This window comes from Cetorhinus maximus, chromosome 23 (assembly GCF_964194155.1).
Source record: "Cetorhinus maximus chromosome 23, sCetMax3.hap1.1, whole genome shotgun sequence".
NCBI classification, from domain to species: Eukaryota; Metazoa; Chordata; class Chondrichthyes; order Lamniformes; family Cetorhinidae; genus Cetorhinus; species Cetorhinus maximus.
This window is the reverse complement of record NC_135901.1, coordinates 35,694,586-35,714,521: the sequence shown is the minus strand read 5'-3', so window position 1 is coordinate 35,714,521 and position 19,936 is coordinate 35,694,586. Positions and strand designations below refer to the sequence as shown.

The 19,936-nt window shown below is 45.7% G+C and overlaps 2 protein-coding genes across 3 annotated transcripts in view; both read left to right on the top strand.

Annotated features, from left to right (window-relative positions):
* LOC144697494 (uncharacterized) overlaps window positions 1–6,438 on the top strand; it is a 29,934-nt gene extending 23,496 nt beyond the window's left edge. The window contains exon 2 of the mRNA XM_078569501.1: window positions 5,400–6,438. Within this exon, the coding sequence (XP_078425627.1) occupies window positions 5,400–6,243 (844 nt within the window). The 3' untranslated portion in view covers window positions 6,244–6,438. The remainder of the gene's footprint in view (window positions 1–5,399) is intronic.
* Window positions 1–15,128, top strand: part of LOC144697496 (uncharacterized) — a 253,619-nt gene extending 238,491 nt beyond the window's left edge. The window contains exons 1-2 of one of the 2 annotated variants that reach the window (XM_078569504.1): window positions 11,442–11,499; window positions 13,517–15,128. In XM_078569504.1, coding sequence (XP_078425630.1) covers window positions 13,620–14,549 — 930 coding nt within the window. In that variant the 5' untranslated portion in view covers window positions 11,442–11,499; window positions 13,517–13,619 and the 3' untranslated portion in view covers window positions 14,550–15,128. Of the gene's footprint in view, window positions 1–11,441; window positions 11,500–13,516 lie in introns of those variants that run through there. The other variant, XM_078569503.1, reaches the window with a different exon arrangement.
* Window positions 15,129–19,936: the final 4,808 nt, after the last annotated feature.

Sequence of the window (19,936 nt, the reverse complement as noted above, 5' to 3'; positions counted from 1 at the left end):
GGGTCATGAGGACTCGAAACGTCGACTCTTTTCTTCTCCGCCGATACTGCCAGACCTGCTGAGTTTTTCCAAATAAAAACACAACATCAGAAATGGTTATTCGCGGCCTGAGGCCTGCAGTCGGTGTTTATGGAGCATTCCCGCTCAATCCCCGGCTCTGATTCGCCCTCACCCACCCGCTGGCTCCATTCCTCCCGCATCCGACACCGCGATCATCATCCCAGCACCAGAACTGCGCATGCTCCAATCAGAGCCCAGAGTGCTCATGCGCCAATTACAGTTAGGCACTGTGCAACTACAGCTTGACACTGCGCCTGCGCGATGATCTCTCGCAATGAGAATAGAGCACATTCTGCCTCTCATTGAATGCTGGGTAACCAGAGCGCCATTGAGGAGCGATGGCGTTGATTTATCGCAGTCAGTGAAGGCGAGTTTGAAGCTAAATCCTGCAATTCTGTAAATTTAAACTAAAACCAGACAAGCAGGAAGTTGCTGATGGATAAAGGGGTCGGGCTGGTGGTCAGAGAGAGGTGTCTGGAGGAAGTCTGACACACACTGACGCACACAGTACAGGATGAGCAGGGGAAAGTGGAGGAATTACTTGGGAGCCAGGGACAATAAGCAGAAGGAGGGAATCACTGGGAATGGAGCTGCGGATAAAGACACATATGAGAATCATAGAATGGTTACAGCACAGAAGGCCGTTCGGCCCATCCTGTCTGTGTTGGCCCCCTAAAGGAAAAAATTACCTAGTGCCACTTCCTGCCTTTGTCCTGTAGCCCTGCATTTTTAAAAATTCATTCACGGGATGTGGGCTTCGCTGGCTGGGCCAGCATTCATTACCCATCTCTAATTTCCCTTGAGAAGGTGGTGGTGAATTGCCTTATTGAACGGCTGTGGTGCAAGTACACCCACAGTGCTGTTAGGGAGGGAATTCCAGGATTTTAACCGTGTGACAGTGAAGGAATGGCGATATATTTCCTAGTCAGGATGGTGAGAGACTTGGGGGGCAACATCCAGGTGGTAGTGTTCCCATCTATCCGCTCCCCTTATCCTTCTAGATAGTAATGGTCGTGCATCTGAAAGGCGCTGTCCACGGAGACTTGGTTAATTCCTGCAGTACATTTGTAGATGGTACACGCTGCTGTTGCTGTGTGTTGATGGTGGAGTGAGTGAATGTTTGTGAAGGGGTGCCAATCAAGCAGGCCTGGATGGTGTCAAGCTCCTTGAATGTTGTGTGAGCTGCACTCATCCACGCAAGTGGATAGTATTCCATCTCACTCCTGACTTGTGCCTTGTAGGTGGTGGACAGGCTTTGGGGAGTCAGGAGGCAAGTTATTGGTCGCACGATTCCTAACCTGACCTGATGTTGTAGCCACAATATTTATATGGCTAGTCTAGTTCAGTTTCTGGTCAATGGCAATCCCCAGGATGTTGGTGGTGGGAAATTCAGCGATGGTAATGCCATTGAACATCAAGGGGCCAGGGTTGGATTCTCTCTTGTCGGAGATGGTGCTTGTCTGACCATTGAGTGTCGCAATTGTTATTTGCCACTTGTCAGCTCAAGTGTGGATATTTGTAACAAAAACAGAAAATGCTGGAAAAACTCAGCAGGTCTAACAGCATCAGTGGAGAGAAAAACACTGCAAACGTTTCAAGTCCGTGTGACTCTTCTTCAGAGCTAAATAGAAGTAAAAATGTGATTACATTTATACTGTTTAAGGGGGGCGGAGCAGGTGAAGCTGGATGGAAGACCAGTGATAGGTGGAGGCAGAGGAGAGATTGCCAAAGATGTCATGAACAAAAGGACAAAGAGGTGTTAATGGTAGTAGTACTGGCTAAAGGAGGTGCTGATGATGGCATTAAGGTCAGAAAGCAGAACGTGATAATAGCAGGACAAGGGTAAGAACTCTGGAACACCTAAATATTGTCCAGGTCTTGCTGCATTTGGACATGGACTGCTTCAGTACCTGAGGAGTCGCGAATGATGCCGAACATTGTGCAATCATCAGAGAACATCCCTACTTCTGTCATTATGATGGAAGGAAGTTCATTGATGAAGCAGCTGAAGATGGTTAGGCCGAGGACACCACCCTGAGGAACTCCTGCAGTCATATCCTTGAGTTGAGATGACTGACATCCCACAACCATAACCATATTCCTGTGTGCTAGGTATGACTCCAAACAAATGGAGAGTTTTCCCCCTGTTTCCCATTTACTCCAGTTTTGCTAGGGCTTCCTGATGGTACACTCGGTCACATGTGCCCTTGATGTCAAGGGCAGTCATCTCACCTCAGGAGTTCCGCTCTTTTGTCTATGTTTGAACCAAGGCTGTAATGAGGTCAGGAGCTGAATGACCCTGGCGGAACCCAAACTGGGTATCGGTGACCGAGCTATTGCTAGGCAAGAGCAGCTCGATAGCACTGTTGATGACACCTTCCATTACTTTTCTGATGATCGAGAATATACTGATGGGGCAGTAATTGGCCGGGTTGTATTTGCTCTGCTTTTTGTGTACAGGACATACCTGGTCAATTTTCCACATAGACAGGTAGATGCCAGTGTTGTAGATGGCAACACTGCTGTGGTAGCAGTGTTGGAGCAGCGTGGCAAGATTAAGCAACTCTTAACTAAGAATTGTATAAAAGAAGATGTTTACAGGAAGGGGTAACAACAAAAAGAAAAACAACTTCTTCACACAGTGAATCGGGATGGGGTGCAGGATAATGTACCTGCGCAGGTCAGTGAGGATCCTCAAGGCCCATCAGCCATCTTCATGCAGCATTTAGAGGGCCCTGGGGGAGGGGAGAACGGAACCATTTGGGACACAGCACAGGGTGGGAGGTCACCCCTCCCCCACTCCCCTGGTTACGCAAACGACTCACCTTGGACTATCCAACACCTGGGCAGGGCGGGGTCAATGTACAGGAATACGCAAGCTGGTAGGTTGAGCTGACAGGTCTGGGGCTATATCAGTGCAGGCACAGTCACTGCTCCCCCTTTTCCTCGTGGATGTTTAACTGGGGCCGTGTTGGTGAGTGTTTCTAAATTCTGTCTCACTATCCCTGGAATGGAGGTAGATTGGAGGTTGCTGTGAATATTAGATTATATTGGTTCTCCTCATTCTTCCTGCTTTTCCCATCCCCAGTTCCAGGTTGCATGTTCTGGTGAATGTGGGTTGTTAGTATATTATTCAAGAACAATGGTGGATAATGGACTGCAGCGGTTTAAGAAGACTGCTCACCATTACCTTCTCAATGGCAATTAGGGAAGGGTAATAAATACTGGACTACCCAGCGAAGCCCACATCACAACAATAGTGGAGCGGTCAATAACCAGGGTGCATACGTTTAAGGAAAGGGGCAGGAGGCTTCGAGGGGATTTGAGATTTTTTTTTCTCCAGAGGGTGAGGGTTATCTGGAATTCACTGCCTGAAAAGGTGGTAGAGGTGGGAATCCTCACAACATTTAAGAAGTATTTAAATGAGCCCTTGAAACGCCATAGCACACAAGGCTGCGGCCAAGTGCTAGAAAATGGGATTAGTGTAGTTAGGGGCTTGATGACTGGCACGGACATGATGACTCAAGGGCCGCTTCCTGTGCTGTCAAACTCAATGACTATACGGTAGAGGACAGAGAATCTGATTAGCTTGTATTTCTGAAAAAGGTATTTAAATTGCTGACACTGGACTGTCAGGCCGACTGACTTACTAAGACTGGAATCACCTGCTGCTTCACTGTTCTGACCTGCTACTCCTATTAAACTGTACTCATGCACAAACATCAAGGAAAATTTCTGACTAATTATGGAGCGGCTGTAAATGAAGAAGAAATTGGTATTGGTCGGGGAGCATCTGTAAATGGAGGCGAATTGGGATGGTTCAAGGAAGGTCTGTTAATGAAGAGTAATATGAGTTGCCAGAGAGGGTCTGTAAATGAATAACAATGTGACTTGTCAGAGAGGGTCTGTATATGAGCAAGAAATGGTGACAGGTCAGGGTGTGTCTGTACAGGAAGTAAAATTGGTCACAGAGAGCCCTTGGTTAGCTGTGGGTGATATTGCAGATCCACAGCTTCCAAGGAGGAACAGAGTGATAGAATAAAGGGACAGATAGAGAGAGAGAGGGAGAGAAAGTTTGGAGCTATCTGAAAACTTTGACACTGTGCCCTGTACCCTTAAGCCCAAGTGTTTCGATCTCAGTGGAGACTGTCAGAATTTTGATTCTGTTGCTAATGTGTAAAATCCTTCATTTTCACCCTGTCCCATCTCCCTCTCTCCTCACGTAGGGACAGAGACCAGATGGCAGGTTCCCCTGCTGGCTGTATCAATTGACGTGATAATATCATACGTTTGGCTCCAATCATAATCGGATGGTTGAAAGTGATTTTGTATTCAACGTTATCGCTCCTCAATGGCGCTCTGGTTACCCAGCATTCAACGAGAGGCAGAAGGTGCTCTATCCTCATTACGAGGGATCATCGCGCAGGCGCAGTGCCAAGCTGTAGGTGGAGCATGCGCACTGCCTAGCTATAATTGGTGCACGCGCACTCTGGGCTCTGATTGGAGCATGCGCAGTTCCGGTGCTGGGAGGATGGTCGCGGTGTCGGATGTGGGAGGAATGGAGCCAGCTGGTGGGTGAGGGCGAATCGGAGCCGGGGATTGAGCGGGGAGGCTCCATAAACACCGGCTGCAGGCCTCAGGCCGCGAATAACCATTTCTGATGTGTTTTTATTTGTTCATTCATGGGATGTGGACATCGCTGCCTGGACCAGCATTTATTACCCATCCCCAGGTAAGGACGGCAGGTTTCCCTCCCTAAAGGACATTAGTGACCCAGATGGGTTTTTACAACAATCCCCAATGGTTTCATGGTCATCGTTAGACTTTTAATTCCAGATTTTTTATTAAATTCAAAATCAATAACATGGCAGATTCTGTCAAAGTCCTGGTTCAGTTGTAAATAAAAACAATCCCTCTCCTTCCTCCTGCACTTCCCACTCCCTACCTCGCCCGCCCCACTTCTCTCTCTCTCCATAGAGGCCAGAGTCTTCTGCAGGCCCAGACCGGGTGGCAGGTTCCCTTTCCTCAAGGACATTAATGAACCAGTTTTTTTTATGAAAATCCAGCAGTTTTCATGGTCGCTTTATCCTAGTGCCAGCCCCATAAATTACAGGATTCATTCAGCTCAATTTCACACCCTGCCTTTGTGTTTTTGTGGATTCTCTCTCACTCTCTTTTATCTGTTTTAAATCAATTTCACAGGGTATTAGAAGGAGATGATTTGCAGTCAGGAAACTGAAATCTGAAACTGAAACCAATCATCTGGTGGAGATACTCAATTCATCTTAAACTGAATATCTTCAGATTTTGAACATGGAAGGAAAAAGCACCGTTCACAGTGGGGAGAAACCGTACACGTGTTCTGTATGCAGACGAAGCTTCAGCCGACCATCTGGTCTGTCAAAACACAAATGCAGCCACAACGGGGAGAAACCATGGAAATGTGGAGACTGTGGGAAGGGATTTGAATCCCCGTCTCACCTGGAAACTCATCGACGCACTCACACGGGGGAGAGACCGTTCACCTGCTCCGAGTGTGGGAAGGGATTCACTCAGTTACACCAACTCCTGAGACACCAGCGAGTTCACACCGCAGAGAGACCGTTCACCTGCTCAGAGTGTGGGAAGGGATTCACTCAGATTCACCACCTCCTGAGACATCAGCAAATTCACACTGGGGAGAGGCCGTTCACCTGCTCCAAGTGTGAGAAGGGCTTCACTCAGATTCACCACCTCCTGAGACACCAGCAAATTCACACTGGGGAGAGGCCATTCAATTGCTCTGAGTGTGGGAAGGGATTCATTAGTGTATCTAACCTGCTAACACACCAACACACTCACACTGGGGAAAGGCCGTTCACCTGCTCCAAGTGTGGGAAGGGATTCACTCAGTTATCCAACCTGCTGACGCACCAGCGAGTTCACACTGGGGAGAAACCTTTTAGATGCCCAGATTGTGGGAAGTGCTTTAAATGTTCCAGGTACCTGATGTCCCATGAACGTGTTCACACTGATGAGAGACCGTTCAGGTGCTCTCACTGCGGGACTGGGTTCAGGTGGTCATCCGACCTCACTAAACACCAGCGAATTCACACTGGGGAGAAGCCGTTCACCTGCTACAAGTGTGGGAAGGGATTCACTCAGACATCCAATGTGCTGAGACACCAACGTGTTCACAAGTAACTACAGTGATTGGGCTTTTCTCTTAATCACATCCAGGACTGAGCCATGTTCATTAGGTCGGTTTCTGTTGATCTTAATAAATCCCAGTCCAGTTATAGGGGGTAATTTATGTTATGGAAGCGCTTTGTGTTAAACAGCATATTGAATCTTTTTAGTATCCCTGATACAAGTTAGTTTCCTTCTAAGGGCTCTCCCTTTCCCCGTCTCATCCATCCTCACCTCCAACAAGTGTGAGGAGCTCATGCAGCTTCTTTGTCACCAAGACTGAGACAACCCGATCAGCTGCCTCTGCTGCTTCCCTCCCTTCCACTAGCCCACCGGGACAAACTATCTCTAAAGATCTGCCCTCTCGCCTTGAACTCACACCTTCCTTTAGGTTTTTCTCCATCACACCCCATGTCTTCTCAGTGCTCACCTTGTCTATGAGACCCAACTCCTGCTCTATTGACCCTATTTCCAATAAACTGCTAGCAGTGAGAAGAATGTTGGATGAATGTTTATGAAGGGTGGAAGATGGGGAACCAGCCAGAAGAGCATCGGAATAGTCGACTCTGGAGATAAGAGCGGCATGGATGAGGATTTCAGCAGGAAATGCACAAAAGGGTGTTGGGGAGAAATGATATTCCAGAGGTGGATGGAGGTGATCTCCCTGATGGAGAGGATGTGTAGTCAGCAACTCAGCCCTCAGTTTAGGGTCAAATAGGAAACTAAGGTTGCAGTTGGTCTGGATTAGCCACAGACCGTGGCCAGGGAGAGGGGTGGAGTCAGTGATGAAAGAAGCAGAGTTTATGATGGGGAGATTTGTGAGCTGGAGCATTAATCCTTGACTGTAGTTGTGTGGACCTCAGCATAAATTCACCTCTGCCGTAAAGAATTACATTACAGAAACAGCTATTCAATTCAATCTCAATGTGTTCATGAAAATTTCCGCTCACCAATTGGAGTTTCAATGATGATGATAATTTTCCACGAGACAGAATGTGCCCTGTCAATGACCACAGGAGCCCAGTGAGCATGTGCAGCACCGGGTTGTCCTCTGAGAAAACACCGAAGCTACTTCACCTCATTCACTTCCTGTGGCAGTGCATTTCACATTTACTCTGAGTAAAGTCGCTTCCCCTCGTTTCCCTGTTGGATTTAGTAGCAACTATCCTGTATTTATGGCCCTAGGTTTTGAATCCCCCACAAGTGGAAACATTGGCTCCACATCTACCATTTCCATTCCATTCATCATTTAAAAGGCCTCTTTATGTCACTTCCAAGTCTTCTCTTTTCGAAAGAGAAAAGCCCCAACCAGTTCAATCTTTCTCAATAACTGTAATCTCTCATTTCTGATATCATCCTTGTCTATCGTGTATCCTTGCATCATGTAAATCACCATTGCAAAGTTTATTGCACTTTCGCCAGTGATTATAGGGAGTCCAGAGCTGTGCACTGACTCCTATCCACATTGAACATAACTTCACTATTTCTGAATTTGGTACTTGTAATAAATCCCAGTCCTTTGAGTATTTGTAGTTGAATTGTTGACTTGCCATCATTTAAAAAAATATTTGTTTATGATATCCTGAGATTGCCTTGCTTTTCTACCCCATTCATTTTTTTTTCTCTAAGGTGTAGGAGATGTTTGTATTTTTTCATACCAAAGTACATCATTGCACATTATCCATGTTAAAGTTTATTTACCATTTGACTGCCCAGTCTGCAGATTTTCTAATGTTGTTTTGTATTATGTTCAGCCTTCCTCAGTGTTAGATAAACAGCCTCCAGTTTGTTATCAGCTAAAAATTCACATTGAGTAACTTGTTCCCAAGTCCCAATCATGAATGTACATTATGACTAACAGTGGACCCAGCACTGATCCTTGTGGATCACCACTTTCAACCTGTTTCCAATCTGAAATTGGGGAGGGGTGGGAGTGAATTGCATGAAAGTCGCATCAGGAAGTGAATAAAATAGATGCATTTCAGGGGAAAGTAGACAGGTCTATGAGGAAGAAAGGAATAGATGGTTATATTGGTAAATTTAGATGCTAAAAGATGGGGGGAGGCTCGAGTGAAGCATAAACACCAGGAGTAGCTGGGCTGAATGGCCTGATTCTGTGATGTATATCCCCTATGTAATCTAGCTCTAAATCAGCAGTATTAATTCTGTCTGGAAGCAGCATGGCATTAAACTAAAAACTAAAACCAAACTTTACCAGGCCATTATCCTGACTACCCTGTTGTATGGAGCAGAATCCTGGGTCTGCTCTTGGAGCCACATCAAAGCTCTAGAACACTCCCAGCAAAGACACCCGAGGTCCATCCTGAGAATTCGATGGCAGGACAAAAATCACAAATAACGAGGTTCTCCATCACGCTGGGTTCAACAGCTTGGAGACCACCCTCCAGAAAATTCAGCTCCGATGGCCAGGCCGTGTTTCCCACATGGACAATCACAGAATTCCCAAGCTGATCTTCCATGGGGAACTGTCTCAGGGAAAACAAAATCAAGGTGGTCAGTACAACCATTACAAGGACACCCTAAAAAAGAGCCTCACAAACTTCTGCATTGCAGACTGCCTCTCCTCGGAAAACACTGCAGTCGACCGGCTGAGTTCTGGTCACTATGTTATAGGAAGGATGTGATAGCACTGGAGAGGGCGCAGAGGAGAATTACCAGGATATGGCCCGGGCTGGAGGGTCTGAGCTATGAGGAAATATTGGATAGGCTGGGGTTGTTTTCCCTAGAGCAACGAAGGGGACCTGATAGAGGTGTATAAGATTATGAGGGGCATAGATAGGGTGGATAGGAAGGCAATTTTTCCATTAGTAGAGGGGGCCGATAACCAGGGGGCATAGATTTAAGGTAAGAGGTCGAAGGCTAAGAGGGGAGTTAAGGAGATTTTTTTTTCACCCAGAGGGTGGTGAAAGTCTGGAACTCACTGCTTGAAAGGGTGTAAATGATTTGGGTGGTTGAGCCAGAAACTCTTGTAACGTTTAAGAAGTATTTAGATATTCACTTGCATTGCCTTAGCCTCCAGGGCTATGGGACAAGTGCTGGAAAGTGGGATTAGTGTAGTCAGATCTTTGCGAGCAGCGTGGACACAATGGGCCGAATGGCCTTCTCCTGTGCTCTAAATGTCTATGAGTCAAAAAGTGGAGGCAAGCACTGAAATTTGGTTCAACGTGTTTCCAGGACCACTTACACCAAACTCAACATCCGACATGCCCAGAGGAAGGTCAGAGGTGGCACAGCTGCAGAAGTTAACCCAAGCACCTCCATCAACAACAATATGAACGGCCAGTTCTGTGGACGTCCATGCTGATCCCGCACCGAACTCTTCAGTAAGGATTGGACCCACAGAAAATGATTAAATCATTTACAGTTTGGACACACGAACAATGAGGAGTCTACCCCAACATTATCCATGTTCTCTGTCTGTATTATTGCGGTGCTGTTAATAAAGTCAGTGTGAGACAATCTGTTATTGTGAGCTTGATTATCTGGTGTCTGAATCCACAAGATTCACCATTTAGAGTCAACAAGATGAACAAGGAAATAAATCATGGCCCAAAACTCCAGATCGTTATTCACAGGAGAAAGTCTGTTATCTAACACCTCGAGTGGACAGAACAGAGAAAGATCCCAACTGTAAGAAACCCTTCAATCATTTGTAAATATCTTTCAAATGCTGACAGATTCCAGCTGTCAGTTTCCATCACATTGACGTCAATGGAAGGTGAGAGCGTGGTTATTCTAGAACTATAAAAAACACTAGTTAGAGCACAGCTAGAATACTGAGTCCAGTTCTAGTCAGCACAAGACAGGAAGGATGTGATCAATGAAGGAGCAGGCTCAAGGGGTCTACCCCTGCTTTTATTTCATGTGTACTTTTGAACAACACTGTGAATCATTTCCATTCAAGCACAGCCGATTCAGCACCTACCATTTCACCTCCTCCCTTCCAAAATTCCACGTCCCCAAACACGCTTTCCAGGTGGCAAAGTGATTTTCTTGTACTTCTTGGTACCTAGTGATGTGTATTCACTGCTCACGATGTGATCTCCTCTACACTGAGGAGACTAAATACTGATTGGGTGACTGCTCTATGGATCATCACCATTCGGGCTGCAGTCATGATCCTGAGCTTTGAGCCATTTACCAGTTTAATTCTCCACTCACTCCCTCTCTGACCTCTCTGTCCTTGGCCTCCTGTACTGTTCCAATGAATCTCAATGGAAACTGGAGGAAAAGCAGCTCATCTTTGATTAGACACTTTACAACCTTCCAGATTCAACATTCATTTCAACAATTTCAGATCTTAACTACCACTCCCATTTTTTTCATACAGTAGGTGCTGGTGATGATTCTGCTGTCACCATTTGTACTTCCTCTGGGCCTATTTTTTGTTTTTCCTCTTGTCCCATTCGTCGATTTCCTTGTCTCCAATGTTGCCTCGCACCATCATCCCATTTGTCATTTAATCACTCCAGCCTTCCATCCTATCACAAGACCGCTTGTTCTTTTTCCCTCTCGCTCTCTCTTTTTACTGACTCTGTATTTGTTTGTAAACTATTAAATCTCTAAATTCTTCCAGTTTGGTTAAAAGGTCACCGACCTGAAACATTCACTCTGGTTCCCTCTCCGTAGAAGCTGTTTGACCTGCTGAGAGTTTACAGCATTTTCTGTTTTGAGTTCGGATTCCCAGCATCTGCAGTATCTTGTTTTTGGGTTCACAGTGGATCAGTTTTCTCTGAATTACCGTTCCCTGTTTAAAGGTGAAGAAGGGGCTTTTACAGAATGAGACAATAACTGTCCCCCTGTTCGACATGAAGCTAAACTCACTGTTAATTCCTCCTCAGTAACAATTGTAAACACAAAGTTTCCAGCCGGGATTGAACCGGGGACTTTCTCATGTAAAGTAAAAGTGATAATCAGTGCACTAGGGAAATGAGTGTGAATCCCCCCCCGGACAGAGGGGAACTGACCATCCATCTCTAGCTCTAATTCCCAAACAGAAAATGCTGCCAAGAATCAGCAAGTCAGGCTGAGTCTTTGGCCGCTCTCACCATTTGAAACCGTCACAATGCCCGGCTGATTGACGGCAGCTCCGGACCAATAGAAAGAGGTTACGTATCCGGAGGACCGAGAGGTAGCGGCTGGTCCTCCAACCAATCGGAGAGGATGAGGGGCGGGGCCGGACTGAGAGTGAAGCATGCGCAGTGTGAGTAATGGCGATGGAGAGATGGATCTTTCTCTGAGCAACAATCGGTGAGTGGGCGAATGGCGGGGCGGAGGGAGCGATGGGTCCGCCGGGTGAGCAGAGAGGCTTCACAAATATGGTGTATAAGAAGCAAACCCCGAGAATGATGCCGGGGAGACCGTCACCTGTTTGTATCGAGCGAGGCCGCAGCTTTTTCCCAGCTACCGACCCGGGGGAGATGGCCGCCATCTTTGTTGGGGTCAATGTACAGCGGGGCGCATGCGCGGCCGCCATCTTTGTAGGGGGCAATGTTTTTGGAATCTTCAATGACAATGGGAACAACTTGTCCATCAAACTGCTTCACGCTTTGAGTTACAATGTCTTATTGATGAGGCAGAACAACGGTATATGTCCAAGTCAGTGACAATAATTTACATTGTGCCTCTAACAATAAAACTTCACAAGGCATTTCACAGAAATGTTACAAAGTAACATTTGCAACTGAGCCACATAAGGAGATATTAGGGCAGGTGACCAAAAGCTTGGTCAAAGAGGCAGGTTATAAGGAGTATGTTAAAGGGGAGAAAGTGAGGTGGAGAAGTTTAAGGAAGAAATTCCAGAGCTTGAGGCCGAGGCAACTTAAAGAACGGTCACCAATGGTGGAGCGATTAAAATCAGGAATGTTCATGAGGCTGGAATTAGATAAGTGTAGAGATCTCGGAGGGGTGTGTGGTTGGAGGGGGTTACAGAGATAGGGATGATCACAACCATGGAGGAAAACAAGGGTGAGAATTTGAAAATGTAGGTGCTTCTAAAACAGGAATCTTTGTAGGTCAGTGAGCACAGAGGTGATGGGTGAACAAGACTTGGTGCGAGTAAGCAAATGGGCAGCAGAGTTTTGGATGACCCCAAGATTACAGGGAGGTTCAGTGTGGGAGGCCGGGAGTGCATTTGGCAAATTAAGTCTAGAGGTAACAAAAGAATGGATGAGAGTTTCAGCAGCAGATGAGCTGAGACTAGGCTGGAGTCGGGCGATGTTACTGAGGTGGAAATTGGCAGACTTGGTGCTGATGTGGATATGTCATTGGAAGCTCATCTTGGGGTCAAATATTTCACCATGGTTGTCAACAGTCTGATTCAGTATCAGACCTTTATCAGGGAGAGGAATGGAGTCGCTATTATAATTTGCTGCTCATTTATTGAGTAAAGGAGCAATCTGGAGCCAGTTTTTCCTTCACATAGGTTCATTCAAATCACTTAGAGAACACATGCACAGAATCCCTTTTCCTCTCCCCTCCACAGTTGGAAACCGATTCTTATATACTTTAGAATAATGCCCCTACCTTTCCCCAATTAGTTAAGTTATCAGAGATAGTTGGGATTGTGGAGCTAATATTTCAATCAGATCAGCCATTTTATTGAATGGCAGAGCAGGCTTGAGGGGCCAAGTCACCTACCTCCTGTTTCGAAATTTTATCTTCAATTGTTTGTCTGTAACAGCTGCTCTCACTTACAACTAGGTCCTGCCCTTCATTGTGACAGGATTCCAACATCAACATCAGTGACTAGGGAATGGGGTTTGTAGCAGGGGCTTAAAGACAATGGAGGAAATTAAATGGAGGAAATTTCTGTTCATCCAGTTCGGGATGTCAGATAAGTCAGGACGGTGTGTGACTTGCAGGGGAACTTGGAGGTGATGATGTTCACATACACCTGTTATCCTGGTCCTTCTATGGATTGGAGTTTGAGGATTTTGGAGATTCTGTCAAAGCTCTGGTAGAGTTTTAGGTGTACAAAATCCCTGCCCTTCACCCCATGCCTCTCCTACTTTCTATCTATACTTCTCTTGTTCTCTCCTCCCCTGGAGGCCAGAGTGTTGTGTAGGCCCAGACCAGGTGCCAGGCTCCCTTCCCTGCAGGACATTAGTGAACCAGCTGGGTTTTTACAACAATCGAGCAGCTTTCATGGTCACTTTTGGGGTCCCTAAAAATGACCAGATTCATTCAGCTCAATTTTACAACCTGCTTTTGTGTTTTTGTGGGTTCTCTCTCACTCCCTTTTTTCTGTTTTAAATCAATTTCACAGGGTATCAGAAGGGGAGGATTTGCAGTCGGGAAACTGAAACCAAACATCACATCAGGATCTGACGGAGTCGCCTAATTTATCTGAATATCGTCGGATTTTGAACATGGAAGGAAAAAGCACCGTTCACAGTGGGGAGAAACCATACACGTGTCATGTGTATGGACAAGACTTCAGCCAATCATCTGCCCTGTCAGAACATAAATGCAGTTACAATGTGGAGAAACCATGGAAATGTGGTGATTGTGGGAAAGGATTCAATTACCCATCTGACCTGGAGAGACATCGGCGCACTCACACTGGGGAGAGGCCGTTCACATGTTCCACGTGTGGGAAGGGATTCACTCAGTCATGCACCCTGGTGATACACCAGCAAATTCACACTGGTGAGAGGCCATTCACCTGCTCCGAGTGTGGGAAAGAATTCACTACCTCATTCCACCTGCTGAGACATCAGCAAGTACATAGCAAGGAGAGACCTTTTCAATGTCCAGACTGCGGAAAGTGCTATAAAAGTTCAGAGAGTCTGATGGTGCATCAACGTGTTCATACTGACGAGAAACCATTCAGGTGCTCTCACTGTGGGACTGGGTTCAGGTGGTCATCTGACCTCACTAAACACCAGCGAATTCATACTGGGGAGAGGCCGTTCACCTGCTCTGAATGTGGGAAGGGATTCACTGATTCATCCACCTTGCTAAGACACCAGAGAGTTCACACTGGGGAGAGACCTTTTAAATGTCTAAACTGTGGGAAGTGCTTTAAAAGCTCTGGGAACCTCAGGTCCCATCAACAAGTTCACACGGAAAAGAGACTGTTTAGGTGCTCTCACTGTGGGACTGGGTTCAGGCAATCATCTGACCTCACTAAACATCAGCGCACTCACACTGGGGAGAGACCGTTCACCTGCTCCGAGTGTGGGAAGGGATTCATTAGTTCATCCAAACTGCTGACACACCAAACAGTTCACACTGGGGGGAGACCACTACCTGATCGAAGTGTGGGAAGAGAGTCACTCATTTGTCCCACCTGCTGACAAAGGTCAAGTAACCAGACTGACTGGATTAGTGTTAATCACATCCAGGACACAACTACTTACACTGGGATCTGTTTCTGCTGATGTGAATAAACCCCAGCCCAGTTATAGGGATTGATATTGTGGATGAGAGTGAAATAAATTAGCTTCTTGTTAAACACACGGTGTCTTTTTAACATTTCCAACACAAGTTACATGCGAATTAGGAGCAGGAATAGGCCACTCACCCCTTCAAGCCTGCTTTTCCATTTAGTAAGATCATATCTGATCCGATTGTAACTTTAACCCCACTTTCCTGCCTACCCGATAACCTTTCACTCCTTTGTTAACCAAGAATCTCACTACCTCTGCCATAAAAATCTTCATAGACTCTGCTTCCACTACCATTTGAGGAAGAAAGTTCCAAATACTCATTACCCTCTGAAAGAAAAAAAATCTTGTCATCTCTGTCTTGAATAGGTGTCCCCTTATTTTTAAACCATGACCCCTAGTTCTAGATTCTCCCACAAGAGGAAACATCCTCTCCACATTCACCCTGTCAAGACCCCTCAGGATCTTATATGTTTCAACCAAGTCTCCCCTTACTCTTCTAAACTCAAGCGGATACAAGCCTAGCCTGTCTAACGTTTCCTCGTTAGACAACACCCCCCCAATCCAGGTATTCGTCTGGTAAACTTTCTCTGAGCTGCTTCCAAACATTTACATCCTTCCTTAAATAAGGAGACCCAATACTATGCACAGTACTCCTGATGTGGTCTCACCGATGCCCTTTACAAGTGAAGCATAACCTCCCTACTTTTCTATTCAAATCCACTTGCAATTTAAGTCAGTTATACAAATTGTAAAAAATGTTGAGGCGGTAGCACTGATCCCTGTGGCACAACATTTGTCACATCTTGCCAACCAGGAAATGACCAATTTATGCCTGTTCATTGTTTCCTGTTAGCAAGCCGATCTTCTATCCATGCCATTAAGGTACCCCCTACACCAGGAGCTTTTATTTTCCACAATAACCTGTGATGTGACACCTTATCAAATGTCTTTGGCAAATCTAAGTACAGTTCATCTACCAGTTCTCCTTCATCCATGGCTCATGTTACTTCTTCAAAGAACACTAATGATTTGGTTAAATATGATTTCCCTTTCATAAAGCCATGTTGACTCTGACTGATTACCTTCACTTTTGCTAAATGCCTGACTATAGCCTCATTAATAAGAGCATCTAACATTTGTGACAGATGTTAAACTAACTAGCCTCTAGCCACCTTCCCTGTAGCTTTCTGTCACTTTCTCCCACCCCCACATCTTTTTGAATTAAGGGAGTTACATTCACTATTTTGCAATCTAATGGAACCTTCCCTGAATCTAGAAAATTTTGGAAAATTAAACCAATGCACCAACTGTCTCACTAATCACTTCTGTTAAGGCCCAAGGATGAAGTCCATCAGGAAACTAGGGACTTGTCAGTCTGCAGCTCCAATCATTTTCTCAGTACCACTTCCCTGGTGATTGCAATTTTCTTGAGTTCCTCCCTCCCTTCCATTTCCTCATTTACCGCTATTTCTGGGATGTTTTTTGCATCCTCCATACTGCAAAGGCACCTGACTAGAATGTTAAACTGTGATGTCCTGCAGCAACATTTTGGGTCTTTGTTCTGAAGAAATGGAATTCAGCTGTTCTCATGAGCAATGTTGGAGACAGACTGATCAACAATGTCATCATCAAATGGCACAGCGCAGTAAGAAGGCCATCCACCCATCGTGTCTATGCTTCAGCTTTTTACAACGATCTTTCCAATTCGTCACTGTTTCCTTCTCTTTCCTCAAAACACTGCTTTTCTCCTTCTCAAATCATTGTCAAATTCAATTTTGAAATCTCGAGTTAAGAAAAACAATATTGAAAGAGGTGCAGGAATTTCTGTATTGTCCATGAACGTGTGTGAAAATTAGCAAAGTTTTCCGGACCCAATCACATGAAGAGTTCGGCTGGTGAATCATATACCATTTTTAACAAAGAAACTATGTACTAAACTATTAATTTCAGATTGAATTTTCAGGAGAATTTTATTTTGTTCAAGCATCTCCTCATTTGTCTCACTTGATGTATACAATCTAATTACCCTTGCTTTATAAACTGTTACAGAGGCCTTTAAAAATTCATTCATAGGATGTGGGCATCGCTAGCCCTTCTTAATTCCATCCTTAATTGCCGGTAAAAAGGTGGTGGTGATGTGTCTTCTTGAACCGTTGGAGTCCCTGTGGTGTAGGTGCACCCACTGTGCTGTTAGGGAGAGAGTTCCAAAATTTTGACCCAGCGACAGTGAAGTGATGTAGATATATTTCCAAGTCACAATAGTGAGTGGCTTAGTGGGGAACTTGCAGGTGGTGGTGCTCCCATATATCTGCTGCCCTTGTCTTTCTAGATGGTAGAGGCCATGGGTTTGGAAGGTGCTGTCTGAGGACCCCTGGTGAGTTCCTGCAGTGCATCAAGTAGACGGTACACACTGCTGCTACTGTTCATAAGTGGTGCTCTGAGTGAATGTTTGTGGATGGGGCTCCAATCAAGCGGAATACTTTGTCCTTGATGGTGTCAAGCTTCTTGAGTGTTGTTGGAGCTGCACTCATCCAGGTAAGTGGGGAGTATTCCATGACACTCCTGACTTGTGCCTTGTAGATGACGGACAGGCTTTGGACAGGGGGTGAGTTACTCACGTCACGATTCCTAATGTCTGACCTGCTCTTGCAGCCACAGTATTTGGCTAGTCCAGTTCAGTTTCTGGTCAATGGTGACCCCCAGGATGTTGATTTTGGGGGATTCAGTGATGGTAATGCCATTGAATATCAAGGGGCAATAGTTAGATTCTATCTTGTCGGGGATGGTCATTTCCTGACACTTGTTTGGCACGAATGTTACTTTCCACTTGTCAGCCCAATCCTGGATGTTGTCCAGGTCTGCTGCATTTGGACGTGGACTACATGAGTGGATTGACGTTATGAAAAAGAGGGAGAGGTTTGCTCCAGTGATCCAAAGCCCTGGTTGGATCACACCGAAGACTGGGTATATTTTTGGGAGCGGCACCTTATAAACAGTAAAAATTTGCCTTGAAAGCTTCAGAGGAGCCGCATTGATGAGGTTGGTGGGTTTTGGAAATTGAAAGTTTTACATCCACAGCTTGTGGCACTATTTCACCTCACTGTTCACTTCATGTTCATATCTAACACACTCGATGCTGTTATTGGCTGAAAAGTCTTCTGTGTTTGCACTAAACATGCTATTATTCGGCGTTCCCACTCCTGCCGCCTGGATTTGGCCATCATCAGGGAATGTTGTTTTCTTGTTGCTGTGTGAACTGTCACAATGAACTGATCCTGGAGTCTCTTTCCCCTGGGATCTACAAAACCCGTCACTTCTCTTCCTCTTTCATTCTCACTTCCCAGTTTGGGAGGAAGAACGAGGAGAGACAGTACAAATTACAGTGACCAGGGAAAAGGTTGGGTAATGTCAGGGACAGGACGGGCAGATGGCCCTCTTTCCCTGCTGTAACCATTCTATGATTTCATGCAAATAATATTAATATACTCGCAAGGTCTGTAGTCGTGGCCGAGTGGTTAAGGCGATGGATTAGAAATCCATTGGGATCTCCCCAAGTCGGTTTGAATCTGGCCGACTAAGTTTCTTGTTGTTTCTAATTTTAACCAAGTGCTGATGGAACTAATTATCGTTTAAATAGAGGAAAAACCATCCAAACACATCCGTGTTCTCTTATTTCTGTTCATTTCTCAGCCTTCCGCAAATTTCCAGTCGGAAATGGAATAAAAACTGAGCCAAGTTGGTGATATCATTTCATTCTGGTATTTGTCTCCCCTTAGGCCTCTGCTACTTTCGGTGTGTCTCTTATATATGTATATATGAATTTGTTTACAGGATGTGGTTGTCACTGCCTAGGCTAGCATTTATTGCCCATCCCTAAATGCCCTTGAGAAGGTGGTGGTGAGCTGCCTTCATGAACCGCTTCAGTTCCTGTGGTGTAGGTACACCCACAGTCTGTTGCGGTTGGGGGAGCTCCAGGATTTTGACCCAGTGACAGTGAAGGAACAACGATATATTTCCAAGTCACGATGGTGAGTGGCTTGGAGGGGAACTTCCAGGTGGTGGTGTTCCCATGTGTCTGCTGCCCTTGTCCATCTAGATGGAAGTTGTCATGGGTTTGGAAGGTGCTGCTAAGGAATCTTGCTGAGTTTCTTCAGTGCATCTTGTAGATGGTACACACTGATGCCACTGTTCGTCGGTGGTAGAGGGAGTGAATGTTTGTGGAAGAGGTGCCAATCAAGCTGGCTGTTTTGTCCCGGATGGTGTCAAGCTTCTTGAGTGTTGTTGGAGCTGCACTCATCCAGGCAAGTGGAGAGTATTCCATCACTCCTGATTTTCACTTCGTAGATGGTGGAAAGACTTTGCGGAGTCAGGAGGTGAGTACTCATTGCAGGATTGCTAGTCTCTGACCAGCTTTTGTAGCCACAGTATTTATATGGCTAGTCCAGTTCAGTTTCCTGTCAAGGGTAACCCCAAGAATGTTGATAGTGCAGGATTTAGCGATGGCATTGAATGTCAAGGGACGATGGTTAGATTCTCTCTTGTTGGAATTTGTCATTGTCTGGCATGAATATTATTTGCCACTTGTTAACCCAAGACTGGATATTGTCCATGTCTTGCTGCATTTGGACATAGACTGCTTCAGTATCTGAGGAGTTGCCAATGGTGCTGAACATTGTGCAATCATCAGCGAACATCCCCACTTCTGACCTTACAATGAAGCAGTTAAAGATGGTTGGGCCATGTTTAAACCAAGGCTGTAATGAGGTCAGGAGCTGAGAGGCCCTGGCAGAACCCAAACTGGGCATTAGTGAGCAGGTTATTGTTAAGCAAGTGCCACTTGATAGCACTGTTGATGACCCCTTCCATCACTTTACTGATGATCGAGAGTAAACTGATGGGATGGTAACTGGCCGGGTTGGACTTATCCTGCTTTTGTGTACAGGACATAGCTGGGCAATTTTCCACATTGATGGGTAGATGCCTGTGTTGTAGCTGTGCTGGGGCAGCTTGGCTAGAGGCACAGCATGGAGCACAAATCTTCAGTACAATTGCAGAATATTGTCAGGGCCCACAGCCTTTGCAGTATCTAGTGCCTTCAATCGATTTTCAATATCACATGGAGTGAATCGAATTGGTTGAAAAGTGGCATCTGTGATCCTGGGGACCACTGGATGAGGCCGAGGTAGATCATCGACTAGGTATTTCTGGCTGATTATTGCTGTAAATGCTTCATGCTGATGTGCTGGGTTCCTCCATCATTGAGGATGGGGATATTTGTGGAGCCTCCTGGTCCA